Source organism: Anolis sagrei, chromosome 1 (assembly GCF_037176765.1).
Source record: "Anolis sagrei isolate rAnoSag1 chromosome 1, rAnoSag1.mat, whole genome shotgun sequence".
NCBI lineage: Eukaryota > Metazoa > Chordata > Lepidosauria > Squamata > Dactyloidae > Anolis > Anolis sagrei.
In genome coordinates, this window is record NC_090021.1 from 34,761,601 (window position 1) to 34,778,035 (window position 16,435).

Genomic DNA, 16,435 nt, shown 5'->3' on the forward strand with positions numbered 1-16,435 from the left:
TAAAGATCTATCTGGACTAAAGATCTATCTGAACTCAGATAGATAAAGCTAAAGATCTTGTAAAATGACTACTCCCATGATTCCATAGCATTGATCCTGACAATTAAAGTGCTGTGTTTCTACAATGTATATATGAAGATTACTAGATTAGAAACAACAGATGTTTAAATCCCAGATTTGAATCCAGTTTCCTATGCAAACTCTTACTCTCAAAAACATATAGTTCCTTTAATCATAGGGCACATCCACACAGCCACTTTGCTGCGAAACTTCCGCAATAAAAAGGGGACTGTCCAGATGACATCCTGGACAAACCCGAATTAATCTGCCACAAACAAGGAAAACCCTGGTTTGTGATTAATTAATTTGATAGTGTGTTTATCCTGCACCTTCTGGACTTTGGAGGGGGCAGTCCAGACAGTAGTCCCATGTTTTCCAGGCCGATTCAGCCTGGAAAACTGTGAGGGCTCCAACCCCCTCCACCAACGCCCCCCCCCCCAAAAAACCCCTAAAAAATAAAAAGGAAAATTACCATTTGGCTTCTCCTTTCTTTCTGATGGAACATAGCAATGACACCTAAAATGACGGGAGGGGGCCCAAATCCCTCCTGGCTCCCCCTATGTTTTGAGGCATCACTGGTATGCTCCCTTGGGTAGGAAGAGAAACCAAAAGGCTCCTGGTAAGTTTCCTTTTTATTTTTAAGATTTTTGGGTGTGTGCGTGTTTTTTTTATGGCCACATGCTATCCTGGAAGTATGCAGGATAGCATGTGGACAGCCAAAGGAGAAAGCCCATTTTTCCCCTGCCTGTGTGGATTTAAACCCCCTTTGGAGTGGGTTTCTTAAATCTGGTCTGATGTGGATTTAATGTACAGTATGTGTCAAACCGCCCGCAAGGGCCACCTCATCAATCCTCTGCTAGAATCAAAGCACCCCTGACAGATGATCTCTGGTTAAAAACCTCCAGAAAAGGAGGGAGCACCAAGACCTAAACTTTTGGAATCTGTATTTATGATTAAAGTAATTCAAGTGCTTCTCAACACGTAGTTTATCTAACAAAACAGTAACACTTGGACAAACTTTGACAACACATTTAACCAACTCCATCCATTTCCCTTGACTCATTGGACCTCTCTTGTCTAATTTCACTCATTAAAAAAATCTTCTAGACACATCCTTAGGAACATTCTGTTGAAAGATAATAAAAGGGGGAAGCATCCTGAAATTAAAATCTTTAGCAAGTCTAGTTTCTTACCTGGTTTACATTGGTGACACCTCCTTCCCTGACGGCGAGGCAGGCAAACACACTTTCCATTGATTTGGTCACAAAAAGTTCCTGGCAGTGTACCCAGAGGATCACAGTCGCAAATGTCACAACCAAGAAGATTTTGAGCCGTGAGATTGTACATACGAGGCATACATTGACTGCACTGAAGGCCAATGACAACAGCTTTGCAATGGCATTGTCCAGTAGATTTGTCACACAGCACAGAGCCATTTACAGTGCCAGTCTTGTCACAGTTACATGGCACACAGGCTAAGGAATCATTTAGCTTCACTCTGTAGTATCCATCCAAACAATCGCTGCATTGCCTTTCCCCAAAGTTTGGCTTGCAAGCACATTGCCCTGTTTTAGGGTTGCATGCTGTACCAGCAATGGATCCATCAACATGACAGTCACAAAATTTACAGCCAAAAGGATCCAGCCCATAAAAACCATCAGTGCAAGTGTCACAGAAAAGTCCTTTGACATCTTTCTTACAAGTGCACTGACCAGTAGAAGGGTTACAAAAACCATTCACAGAACCATGGATATTACACTGGCAATGGACACAACCATCTTTCTTCATATTTAGGAGGTGCTTATATCCAAAGTTGCAGTGCTCACATTTGAGACCTGAACAGAAAAATGATATTATTAAAAATGCTGCAAAACCAGAACCTATACTTCACTGTAGGGAACTTTGCATTGGAAAGAAGGAAAACATATGATCTGTAGGCCAATTCTAGCTGGAAAAAAACACACACCCTTCCCTATGAAGCATATCGTAAATATATCCTCCAAAGCTACTTTAGTTTAGTTGAGGTCACCAAGCCAAGACAAATGATGCAATAAACCCAAACAAAATTGAAGTTACTAGCAAACTGTTGACCATTATTAAATGGCATAACAAATGCATGTCTATTTTTCTGTTTAGCTTGAAATACAAGTTGAGCATCCCTTATCTGGAAATCCAAAATCCAGAATACTCCCAAATCATCCACATGGGTGGCTGGGAGAGTGACAACTTTGTTTTCTGATGGTTCAGTGTATACAAACTTTGTTTCAGGTACAAAATCATTTCCAACATTGTGTAATATTACCTTCATGCTATGTGTATAATATGTACATGAAACATAAACGAATGTTATGTTTAGACATAGATCCCATTTCCAAAATATCTCATCGTGTGTTTATGTATATACATACAAAAACAGGTACTCCAAAATCTGAATAGGTAGATAAATAAATACATAGATCTGAAATCCAAAACACTTCTGATCTCAAGCATTTTGGATAAGTGATGCTCCACCTGTAGTTTTACTAAAGAGCTGTAAAATATATTTAAGGAAATAGTAATTAAAAGTGGATCCAATGATTCTCTAATACATTGCATTGATATATATATATATATAGAGAGAGAGAGAGAGAGAGAGAGAGGACCACTGATATCTGCTGGAGTTTGGTTTCCCTATGGATACCAACGTTCATAAATGCTCAAGTCCATTATATATGAACAAATAGTAAAATTGTATCCCTTATGTAGATTGGCAAACTTGAAGTTTGCTTTTTGGATTTTTTGAGAGAGGAGAATACTTTCAAGCTATGGATTGTTAAATCCATTGATACAGAATCTGTAGATATGGAGGAAAAGTGTATATCTAGCATTGGTAAGGGAATGCATTGTGTATTTCTCCAGTGTTACAATAGAAGAATTCTAGTCTGCACTAGAATAAATCCATTGAATCAGTGGAAACTTGACATGTTGACACTTGTTTAAGTACTTTCAATTTTATAGGATCTCTTCTAGTGACAAACAATTACATGGCTGTATTCTGGACAGTGAAAACTAGATTGCTAGAAACTAATCTTCTACATTTTTCTAATATTAAATATATCAATGTGTATTAACACATCTTCCTAAATGTTCAAAATGCTTTGTTTACATATTCTAAAATGAAATCAGAATGGTTTTATGTGTGTTCTGTTTTTGTGAAATATATGCATGATTTAGACATTGCTTTTTAAATAATATGTTTTATATATAAAAAAATCTTATAATCCTGCCATCCTTTAACTGCACTATAAAACAATACATACACCCCACTTTAACACAGAAGTATTTTTAAAAAAACCACAGAACCACACATATATAAAACCTGCTATGTTGAAAGAACAACCCCAAACAGTAGAAAATGCATTATATATGGATAAAAGCTAGAGAACTCCAACAGAAGGCAAGTTTCTTTAGCAGTGATGAATGGCTCACCTAAGGCATATCATTTAATTTCAATAAGGAAAATAAAAAAGGACCACTATTGCCGCAAATTTTAAAAATAACTGTATTGTTAACAAGAATTATGACTCATTTTGAACTATTAAAATTGGTCTACATGGATTCATATCATATCAATTTTAAAAATATGCGCAGTGCTTATTTGAATATGCCATACATATTCCTGACAGGTAATCTATTCCTAACGATACTGAGAAAGGCCTACAGGGCATCACATTCAATGTTAACAAGTACAGGGGAGTTAGCACGCTTGGCATTTAATTCACATTCCTCTCTCTTTTTTTATTCTAGATGAATGACCTACTTTAATAAAATTATTGGTGTTAATGTATTTTACTGGTGATAGGATCATTAGTAAGATTTAACAGTTGTGCTAACTCTAACAGCTCACGCTTCATAACATTGCAGCACTTAGTTACATTTTCTGTTATCAAGCTTGTTTAAACAGTCTCAATGACAATGGACTCTAAGGTTACTTGTACCACCAGTTGTTTTGTAAGTCAGCATGTATTTAAAATAGATGCAGATTCTGTGTGCATAACATTTTGATATACTGTAGGTGTTTATTTTGATGGTGAAGACTAGCATTCTTGTTTTTCATACATGGTTAATAGAAAGGGGGCTTGTAAGAACAGATGGAGAAAGCATCTGAAGAAGTTCACTTGACCTCATCTTTCTAGAGGTAGCAGCAAAATTAGGGGATTCTCTCCCCAAAGCAGCTTACCTGGCACCTACATTGTGGTCTTTTCAGCGCCATAATAATAATAATAATAATAATAATAATAATAATTAGTATTAGTATTAGTATTATTAGTATTATTATTATATACTGTCCCATCTCCCCAAAAGGACTCAGGGTGATGAACAACAAAATCAGCAAACATTCAATGTTGTACAACAAACACAAACAAATACCTATCCCACACAAATCCCTAAACAAATACACATTTATACCAAAAGTAAGAATCATTAAATCAGATGATGGCATATAAAATTTACATCTTTTTAAAAGAACATTTTTTTTAGTTTCACTGGCCTTTAAGTTGCATGCTTTCAATGCACTGATGATCTTGGCATTAAGGTCTCTTTGCTTCCACTAGTTTTTAGGCTGGTTTCCACTAATATTCTGCTCTTCTTATGCTACTAAATTTAGTAAAATTTATGCCAGTTTTATTTATATTGGCCAGACCTCTCTATCACAGTATGTTATGTCTATTTTAGCCCCATACTCTACAACTATCCCAATTTAGCAGGAATAATTCCAGTTATTCTGTAGTCTCACTTTTTCAGTTGCTTTGAGAATGATCTCATTTCTCGTCCCTTCTGACACTTCCGTCCTTTGTCTTTAGCTTACTTCAATTGCTGTAAACTAAGCTCCTCCACCAGTGGAAATATTTAACGGGAATTTTACTTTTTTTCACAAGGTTACTATGACATTTGCAGCATAATGGGATGGGATAACATTAAACTTCAGCAGAATTATGAAATGCAATAGAACATTCAGAAGTATTGGTGTTTCTACTTCCTTATGTTCAGGGCCGTAGCTGGGCGGGGAGTTGCTTGTTTGTGTTTAGATTGTGTGTTCAACTTGCTAACTCTGCCTGAAACATTCAATAGTTTAGTCCATGATAAATACTATCACTTCATTTCATTAGATAATATGATCTGCTCCAGTTATATATAAAAATAAAATGTATAAAAACCAAATGGTGTTTCGCCATAGGATTTCTGTTTACAATGCTCCATCTAGGACTTCCCATATATATGGAAAAGAATTTGGGACATTTTAACTTATTTAGTATCAATATATGCCATGCACTGTTCTTCAATAAAATCATGACAACTGAAGAACATTTATTTATTGTACTTAAATGACATATCTGAGGCACATACAGTTTCCACTCAGAATTCCTTTCATCAAGGAATTTTCCTTGTATAATATTGCCATACATCAATATTTCAAAGGGCATTATATGCACTGTATATTTTGGGTGCTTGATAAATTTTGTTCTTACATCGATGTGGCTCCCCCCAGATGTGTTGGAAGTAATAAATTGCTATAATCAAATCTAATTTCTGGAAAATACCAGTGGGAAAAGCAAACAAAAAAGCACGTCTTGTTTAAAAAAATGATAAATAACACTGAAGGTAGTAGTTTATTATAATCAACTTGGCACTGAATTACAAAATTAAAATTACGTGGCTCTTGATAACTAACCCTAGCAATGTATAAGATCTGTAGAATTATGTTGACATTTTGCATTTCACAGGAGCGGTTCAAAGAATTCTAATAGAAAAAAAAATGGAAAAGATTTATCACAAAAGACCTTGCAGCAGAGAATATTTTTGAGAAGGAAAAAATCCATTTATTTTGGTCTGCTAAGAAAACTGACACATCAACTGTTTGCTTAGAACTCATTAAGTTTATAACATCATGAAAGACTGCCATTTTCCTGAAAGAAACATTTGTGGCAGCAGTAAGCAAATTATACTACTTCTATCTTTTATTATGATGATAGAATATGTGAAGTGGAAGGTGTTGCTGTATCTACAACTGCAGAAAAATACAAAACAGATTAACAGAATTATTAAGTGAATAATGATATACTGCTAAATCAGGTGCACACAATTCCTCATTAAAAAGGAAGATATTCACTCTTTTCTGAGGGGAAACATCTTCCATCTAGCATTTTATTTCTAGAGGAAAGAAATAAAATCTGGCTCAGATTCCTGACTTGCACCTACCAATAACATTTTCCTTGCATTTGCACTGGCCTGAATTTTGGTGACAGGTAATATCTCCATCTACGGTCCCAGAGGTATTGCAGTTACATGGGCTGCAGCCATCAGGGGTTGACTGTTGTAGATTGTAGAATCCTTTTTGGCACTGATTGCACTGTTTGCCAGACACATGTCTCTTACAATTACACTGGCCTCCAATCTAGAAAGACACAAAAAGAAAAGAAAATGTTGAAGAATGATGAACATATCTTCCACACCCGCCCCATCTCGTCGCCCTGATAGACACTCATTAGCAACATGGGTGAGTTGACAGGTTAGAAAACCTTCAAGTGGAAACAGGGACAAAACAGTTCTCTGGAGGAGACACCCTGCTAGTGGTTTATGCTCAAGTAGTTAACTCACAATAAAGAGAAACTGCAGAAATGATGGGGATGCAAACTCATTAATATGGCTTAATGAGGGAAAGGTATTCAGCACTGGGGGTAAACATTAATGAGCTAGGACATATATGGTCACCCTGCAGAATGCATGAGACATATGATTTCCTAACATCTTGTATGTGACCCATTTATACACATAGAATCATAGACTTGAAAGAGCCATGCAGGAACACAGAATTGAAGCACCCTGACAGATGGTCATCCATACTTTAAAATCTCCAGAGAAGGAGACTCTACCACACTCTAAAGCAGCATATTCCACTGCTCTTACCATTAGGAGGATCTTCCTAATGTTTAGATGGAATCTTTTTTCCTATAATTTCAATCCATTACTCCATGTCCTAGTTGCCAGAACAACAGAAAAAACTTGTCCCCTCCTTAATGTGACATCCCTTCCAATACTCAAACATGGCTATCATGTCCCCTCTCAGCCTTCTTTTCTCCAAACTAAACATGCCAAGCTCCTTAAGCCATTCCTCAAACCACTCCCATCATCATTACACTATTGAAATCCTCCCATTCCACTGATACCACTCAATTTTGTCATGTGACAGAGTCAGGTGAGTCCTTCTAAAACATCATCTAATCCAGCACCACAGTTGGTCAGCAGGCAATCAAAAGTGCAATCTAAGTAGATAGGGTAGGGTTCAGGGAACTTTTACCCAGCAAAGTGGAACTCTTGACATTTGTTTTATGAAAAACATGTTGGTTTCAATGAGGATGTGAACTCAGTAGGGCCGTCCCTCCACATTTGTGGGTTTGACTTTGGATGATTTAATCATAGTTTTGATGACAATGTTCTCTCTAGATATCTCTAAGTCCTTCATCACAAATCTATTGTCAATTTCTGCCAAAGATTGAACAAAAGAATCAAGATGGAGAACCCAGAAGTTCTGAGAAAGGGTTCCCTCAGGTGAAGAAAAAACTGGGCTATCATTTCACATTTTTCCTCTTTTGTGGGGGGTCCTGCACCTCTCACCCAGGAGAATGTGATGTTATTTTCCAATAGAGAGCACTGAAATAAAAATTACATGAAACTATAGAATGTCAATGAGCATTCTTCTTTCAAGCAATAGGAGAAAATTGATGGGGCAAATGTTTTTGGAAATTCTTATATTTCAAGTTATAGTTCCAGGGAGAATTGAGGTATTGAAATATTCCAGTGACATTTTTATAAGACGTAATAGGTGGCTTCTCAGTCTGGATGGGTGGAATTTAGTTCTAGATGAGATGCAAATTAGCTTGCATTCTTAGTGAACAGGTATATAGTTTAGAGGTGACACTGGATGCAGGAGTCTCTCTTAAAGTACAAGTGGCCCCTATGGCATTGAGCAAATTCTACCTATCATATCTCAACCTATCTGGACAAAGAATACCTTACTGTGTTGGCTGATGGTCTTCTGCCTAATCAGGAACAGGGCAACCATCATTCTTAAAATATTTTGGCTGGTCTTATTCACAAGCACTTTTCCTGAACACAATTTGAAATGGTGATTTTGACCTATAAACTATGTATACTTCAAGACCTCAGTATCTTATGGACTATCTCTCCAAATGTGAACTTACTTGAACCTCAAAGCCAGCATTTGAGACTCTTCTATGTCTCACTGAAAGATATTTGGAAGGCATAGAAAATTGGCCTTTTGGAGGTTGGGGGCAGTCATGGAATCCTCTTTCCATGGATACTTGTCTAGTTAAACTTTATCATATTGTCAATTCTCATTATTTTCCTGTTCACGTAGGTTTGGGGGTTTTTTTTGTTGTGTCAGGATCGACTTGAGAAACTGCAAGTCACTTCTGGTGTGAGAGAATTGGCCGTCTGCAAGGACGTTGCCCAGGGGATGCCCAGATGATTTGATGTTTTTATCATCCTTGTGGGAGGCTTCTCTCATGTCCCTGCATGAGGAGCTGGAGCTGATAGAGGGAGCTCATCCGCCTCTCCCTGGATTCGAACCTGTGACCTGCCGGCACAGGGGTTTAACCCACTGCGCCACCGGGGGCTCCTGTTCACGTAGGTAATTTTAATAGACTGGTTTGGGTGCCCCTGTTCACACATTGTAAGAAGAGATATAGCAAAAGTAGGGAAAGGATATAATGCAAAATCTGACGAAAACATATGAATAAGACTTGTGAGAAAACCTATCAATGTAATTTTAATACAAGTTGCTGATAGTGTCATTTAGCATTCCTCCCTGACTTAACTGTGTCTTCTAAAACATTAAAAATCTTTTTTTTCAAGGAACCATTAAATATCTAAGGATGAGCCACATTATCTGACTTACTTTTAAAAAGTATCATTACATTTGTAACTCTACAATTTTAGCTATGTTCTGGTTGTGCATCTGAGGATAAAATGAATCAGAAATCCAGATGAAATTGGTCATAGTGAACGTTTTTAAGTCTCTATGCATTTTCCCCATCCTAAGTTTGGGAAAAAATAGATTTTTTTTCATTTTTATTAAATTTTGTCAAATTCACTTACCTTATCACAGAGTTGGCTGCTGTCTATAGTGCCTACTATGTTGCACTCACAAGGTTTGCAAACATCCACAGCTGAGAGTTCTGCATCGAAATGTCGAAAGAAGAAATCCTTACACAATTCACAGTTTCTTCCTGAATGAAGCAAAGGTTATGCATTATAGCTTCCAATTCATTAAAATTAGCTGTATAATTCAAAATTAAAGACTATTCCTTTGAGAGAATTCTATAATTTTCAGGACGTCCATTTTAATGCACCTTTCATCTCTACCTGCCAATTTAGTGATCCAGAGCATATGAAACAATGAACCTGTTACAAACTGTGTTTTACTCCATTAAACTTCCATCTGTTACATAACACAACACTCGTATAAAGCTATTCTGCATGAAGATCTATTCTCTACTTTTAAAAAGAAGTTACGCTCAAACATTAAACTTTCCATACTGGCCTTAAAAAGTAAAGCCAAGAATATGAAAGTAAGCATCAAAAATATCACCCTAATATATGCCATGAAGTTATACATTTGGCAGATATACCTTGTGTTTTATATTTTAGAGTAAGAAATATTAAAATCAAATAACAATTTGGTATGTGGCACAGGAAGGCAGGGTATTATAGAAAGCATAGGAAAAATATTGCTTTTGCTACACCTTGAAGGAATCCTATCATTTAAAAGAAACTATGGTTGTCAAGGCAGGAGAAACTATGGCAAACATATCATAGATTGTCTGATATATTGTCCATCTCTGAGCTATTATTTTGACAAGGCGTGTGCCAACACTGGCTTGTGAATTCAGGGCCAGTTCAGAAATGCTCCTGATTGACCCTGCAGGTGACCACATGCACCAACCCAAACCTGTTATGGTAGTAGTTCGGAGTCTACACAGGTCACCCAGGTCAAGAGTGCATCAGGACTATCACCTCACTTTCTATGACAGGATAAACACTTTCTCTCTGTGACATAAGCAGAGCTCCTGTGGATGACTCTGCTCATATCAGCATAGGGAACTTGTCAAAGCAAGTTCTGCGGCTGGCTAGGAGTGGCGATGGCATTGACATGAGTATAAGCAATCTCCTTTTCTCTGTACTGATGCACAAAGGGAAAATATCATGGTGGTAATTTCACATGTGGACAGCAGACTGATTCAAATCAGATCTGATCCTGTTGTCCACTCTGAAATCACAGGATACTCTGGAGTTTTCTGCAAACTGGAGTGTCTCCCAACTTTTACTAAAGTGGGACAAAGCTGAATTAATCCAGTTTAACCTGCAATGGTCACTGGAAATGAAGAAAAATTGTAGGGACAGCCAGGGGGAATTCAGGTTTTAATGCTCGTGTATATTAAATCAATAGTAATGTCCATTGCATCTTTTAAAGTGGCAATTCCATCTTTAGAGCACAGCTTGGCAAATTTCTTTTAAATAAAATGGTATGCTACAATTTAATGCTGAAGCCACTCATAGTTGAAAAGTGGTACAGTGATGCCATGGGACCAAATTAGAGATGACTTGAGTGTATATTTTTTTTTCATTCTTCTCAAAAGCAACATGTTAAGTTTGGCTTCAAAATAAATTTATCCATGTGTTGGCAGTAGTTCTTGATGGTTGGAAGCAGGCCCGTAGCCAGGGTTTCGTTTCGGGGGGGGGGGGGGGGGCTGAGTTTTTTTCAGGGGGGGGCTTCGGGGGGGGCTGAGTTTTGGGGGGGGGGCTGAGTCTGAGTGAAAGAAGGTCTACCCTAGCAAACCTTTTGTATCATTACCCCAATACCCCCATGCATATGGGATATATTGAGTATGGTGATCAGATAATGATATGAATAAACATAACAGTTTACATAATGCACCAGTAAGGCCTTTTCGCGAACCACCATGAGAATTTCGGGGGGGGGGGAAGGCTGAAGCCCCTCAACCCCCCCCCCCCCCGGCTACATGCCTGGTTGAAAGATCTGTTGCCAATGCATGGCCTATCTAAGAGATTCAACCTTGGATCTTGTGGTTTTGCCCACTTATGCCACTATGCCACCTCAAGACTCCCAGAGTTAGCACAAAGTTGGCATCCAAAAGACAGTTTTTAAAACAAAGTAGTTGTGCAAAACAGTTGTGAAATCAGATATACAGCCTTTCCCACATCATTTTGTGCACCCTACTGTGTATGTGTTTACACAACTGCTACACATAACCTTTTGTGCAAAAGACTAACTCAACTTCAATCATGTGTCTATAGAACTTGCACATATATATGCCACCGATAGGATTCTAACTAATAAATCTGAATTTTCAGATTTATACAAGACATCCCTAGAGCCTTGTACTTATTTCTGTAATACATACATTTAAAAATACAAATCCATGTCATTTACTGGAGCCCATGGAAATGCCGATTTCCTCACACTTCAGCCTCAAATGTAATGGTGCTCCTGAGTGAGCAGAAGAGCCAAGCACAATGAAAAGACAAGTGTTTTGTTCTGTTGTGTTACTTACCTGTGGTGTTATGTTGACAGTCATCACAGACACCACCACCACCTCTATAGTGTTCATCAGGGAAAGAATCCATTGTCCTGTTGTAGTGACAACTTGTTGCATGGCCATAACATTGACAAGGTTTGCAATTATAAGCATGAACTTGATCTCCTGGATGAAAAGGCTTGTCATTGTACAGTGGCCAACAGCGATCACACTAGAATAAAAGAGGATTATAAAGGTATTATTATATATGATATCTACATATGTACAAATACATATACATAATTATGTGAATTCACTTAAATAAATCTTCTATAAGGTTTATACTACATTCCCACTCAGAGGAGAATTCCATCAGATTTTGTGGTACTTGCCGCCATAGCATGTTAGTGCATATCATATATCACTTTCCATAGAAATTGTTGTTTTTCAGTGTTTCTTGTAACAAACTTCGCCACACTCCAATCTAAACCAATGGTCAAACTCTAACCTACATTTCTGTAGGCAGGGGCATTGAACGTGTAGCCCCAGAAACCTGGCACAATCCCAGCTACAATAAACTGGTTGACTCCTGGGGCTTCACCAATTGGTACTTGTTCATTCTTCATTCAGACAGCGGATTCAATTAGTCTATTACAGTTGACCAATCTGTTGAATTATGTGTTTAAATCTTTCATTACCTGTAAAAACACACAGTCCCATTTTCCCCCAACTGCAGAAGAGAAGGCTGAAAGGAGAGATGATAGCCATGTATAAATATGTGAGGGGAAGTCATAGGGAGGAGGGAAGTTTTTTGCTGCCTTGGAGACTAGGATGTGGAACAATGGCTTCAAACTACAGGAAAGGAGATTTCACCTGAATGTTAGGAAGAACTTCCTAACTGTGAGAGCTGTTCAGCAGTGAAACTCTCTGCTCTGGGGTGTGGTGTAGGGTCCTTCTTTGAAGGCTTATAAACAGAGACTGGATCTGTTTAGAATTCATCTATCGGGGGTGCTTTAAATGCGATTTTCCTGCTTCTTGGCAGGGGGTTGAACTGGATGGCCCATGAGGTCTCTTCCAACTCAATTATTCTTTGATTGTCAATAGAACCTCTGAAGATGCCAGCCACAGATGCAGCTGAAACGTCAGGAAACAATGCTACTGGAACATGGCAATATACCACCCCCCAAAAAACTCACAGCAACCCAATTATCGTCATCTGTATAATCATTAAAAGGAATGTACAAATGTTCTTACAATCAATGAAACTTGAGCAGTGCTTCTGCGTGGGACTTATACACACAACTCTAGTTGCTTTGAGTTTCCAAACTTTGTTGTGCTACAACCTAGAAATGAAATGGATCTAATTGGAATTGTTATCACTTGGTGTACATAAAATGCTTATTTTTGTGAGCACAAGGAATCTTTTCAATACATCACAATGTAAGAAAACAATAGCACACTGGCAACTGTTGGTTGCATATCACTCAATGGGCAGTGACACACCTTATGTAGGTTCTAGTCCAACTCATTGCATTCACAAATGGAATAAATAGTTCAATTGTATCCATCTATGTGCAGTTTAAAGCCACATGTTCTCTTAAAAAAAAAACTGTTTCTGAAAGGCCCCCAGACATTGCTAGAAATAATTTTTAAATGAAGACCAAAGAGCTATGCATATTGGCTTGGAACAGTGCAGAAGCACCAGTCTGGGTTTGGTTATTAAGAGAAAATCACTAATGATCAATATCCTCCTGTATTATTTATTCCATTATAACAAAATGGAAAGTAAATGACTCAACCATGAATTTGCCTAGAGAAGGCCATTCACCAAAAGTCAATGACCAGGTAGGAGATTATTACTGTAAGTTAGCAACAAGAGGTCACTTGTAACTCTGAAGAAACTGGAGAGATCTTCAGCTGAAATGGTAGGAACTGTCATAGAACAATAGAAGAGTAACAGAATCTCAGGAAGTGTAAAAGAAGATTTCATTTGTGTGGGCAGTGGCAACCAACCTCCCCTGCCAGGAACCCACAAAAAAGACAAATACAATGATTTGGGATATCCAAAGGCCGCAACATGCTTATTGGTTACAATTAAAACAGGGTTGGCAGCCATGCATGGGTCCTGAATCAAGAATCTGATAGCCTGATGCTGACCAATGCTGCTTCACAAAAGTAAGGGTTCTTGGCAGTGAACTGACCACTTCAAGGCTGGGATGCCAGTACTGCCATATCCCTCTGCCACCAGGACACTCCCTCCTCACTGATAAAGAGGGGAGGTACACAAAGAGGATACAGGGCCCACACCATACCATACACCCACAAGTTGTGATGAGAGAATATGCTAAGTGATAGAACAATAACTGCATACAATACAACTTTAGAATGGGAAGGTGAGGACTTCTGACAGATAACTAGTTCCCAGCGCTGGTCTGCCCCTTTTTTCCGTGCCAGTGGAACAAAGCAGGGCCTGCGTGCAGCTGATCAAGGTGCAGACCGTAGCAAGCCTTTGATTGGCTGGCCGGCTGAACATGCCAAAACACACAGGGCGTGGGGGCTCCTGGGAAGGAGAACCCTTGATGCACCAGTCACCACAACATCCCTGCCCAGTAAGTTAGGCAAGCCATTTCTGAAATAAACCCAATATATTTTCCCAATAATATTTGTTTAGCTGTTTTTAGGGGAAAACAAGTTGGAAATCAACTTGCAGCGGGAGTACTTTCAGTGCTTACCACTTGTAAATGATATTTTTCTACATTTCACTTTCTACTATTTTCATAACATGTTGAAAAGTCAAAACAAGATGAATGCTGAAGAAAGGCACTGAAATGAATTAACTTTGGAAACTCTAGATACTGCTAATCTGTTTTTAATCCCATTATTTGCAGTATTGCTGAACAAATGAATTTAGTTGGGTTCAAGTTTACATGAATGCCCTGCAGTAAAATATTTTTTTCTACTAAAAGACCTCAGATTGATTACACACACACACACACACACACACATATCAGGTTTTCTTATAGGTAGTCAATGGAAAGTATTGTGGATGGTTAGTGTTTAATTAGGGTGAAATAGAATTATTAAGTAGTAAAAATTCATTTCCAACTTACACAGCTGCAAATATTAAGACTTAAAATGTTTATTTGTCACAAGTCTCTGTAGTTATACTAAAGGTCACATTCACTAACTTTTGGTGTTTTTCTCAAGCCAGGAAAGTAGAAAGAATAAAATGCCTTGTAATGATCACTTCCATTATTCAGAAAGGAAGGCTAAATTATTCAAATAAATTGTCTCCTACAAATTATTCATTGAGCTTTGCTATTCTGGAACCATTTCTTAATTCCATGTTCCATCTGAAACTTCAAGACAGGTTGGACAAGACAAAGCTTAGGTCCTTGAACCTGGATAAACTTGGAAGATTTTTGTTCATAAAATCACTGCATTTTGGCCAATAGAGAAAAGTGGAGATTTTGAGAGGTGTGCACAATATTACACATACAAACTTCCTCTGCCAGAGTGGAAAGAAGGAAGGGAGGGTGGGGAAAATGTGCCAGCATTTTTAAGAATTACTAGTTTTGTTTTAGCATGGTTTTGTGGATATAAACTCATTTAAAACTCAGTGATATAAAGAATGGGCCTGCATCTATCTTGTAGATTTAATGCAGTTTGATGTCACATTTACTGCCATGGCTCAATGCTATGGAATTGTAATTGTTGTACTTTTATAAGCCCTTTAGCCTTCTCAGCCAAAGAGTGCTTGTGCTCCACCAAATGGCAAAGTCCAGAATTCCATAACATTGAGTTGTAGCAGTTAAAGTGGTGTCAAACTGCATTAATTCTATAGTGTACATGCACCCAAGCTATACCTTTTCTTCCTTCTTTATCCCTGAAACCCCCTTGTGCAGCTAAGTCTCTGGGCATGAAGTGAAGTCTCACGCAATTGCTCTACTTCTCCAGATCTCCAATTGGGGATAAAATTCTCCAGGAAGAACAGAAAGTCTGTGTTTTGTTTTTTGTGAGTGCAACAACTGGGAAGTAGGGTTGGTTGATTAAAAAAAAAAAGGTTCAAAACTCGTTTTGGATGTAGAGGGTGCTGGTGGTTCAATTTGGAATTGATTTCTGAATTTTTCCGAAATTATTTTTCAGAACTTTCCAAAAATTCTGAAATTCCCAAATCACTTCATTAATGGTGGATGCAAGTGCACAATACACGAAAAACAGTAAATGGCATTGGGCAAACTTCAAGGGATTCTCTCTCCCTCATTTTTAGACCAATCCTGTATGCATGGGCAAAAAAATGCCACATGGGCTAGCATTGAGCCATCTAGAAAATTGGCTGTGGGCATTTTCTGCAATATCTGGTTTGTCTACTAAGATCGTGTAATAGGTTGCATAGGCATTGCAAAGTGATGATAGTACATGGGTTTCAATGTTCTTGTTTCTTTTGTGTTTGAGATAGCATATTCTTTATTTGCATCTTCAGTATTGTCTTCTGATCTCAGAAAAGGGCTGCCACTCTCAGAATTAAGATGCATAGATAAGGAATCATTCTGCTTTCATTGAAGTGCCCAGTGTTACGGTATCTATCCCATTTATATAATGATGGACTGTAGGAAATGTATTAAATGAGCCACCAAACTCCATTCAGCAATGTAGAAAACTACTATATCTACTTGGTCACTGTACTTCTTACTAACCTCAATAGGAGCCTCTTTAATTTGCTGTCACTATTCTACCTTGCTCTTTTTGAGATAACTCTGACAACTTCAATTTTA

At 38.0% G+C, this 16,435-nt stretch overlaps 1 protein-coding gene across 2 annotated transcripts in view; it reads right to left on the reverse strand.

The window, feature by feature from the left end:
• USH2A (usherin) overlaps positions 1–16,435 on the reverse strand; it is a 546,480-nt gene that overhangs the window by 448,680 nt on the left and 81,365 nt on the right. For both annotated transcript variants that reach the window (XM_060754270.2, XM_060754269.2), the window contains exons 10-13: positions 11,697–11,892; positions 9,220–9,350; positions 6,301–6,496; positions 1,254–1,895 (exon numbers count right to left, since the gene is read on the reverse strand). In XM_060754270.2, coding sequence (XP_060610253.2) covers positions 1,254–1,895; positions 6,301–6,496; positions 9,220–9,350; positions 11,697–11,892 — 1,165 coding nt within the window. The remainder of the gene's footprint in view (positions 1–1,253; positions 1,896–6,300; positions 6,497–9,219; positions 9,351–11,696; positions 11,893–16,435) is intronic.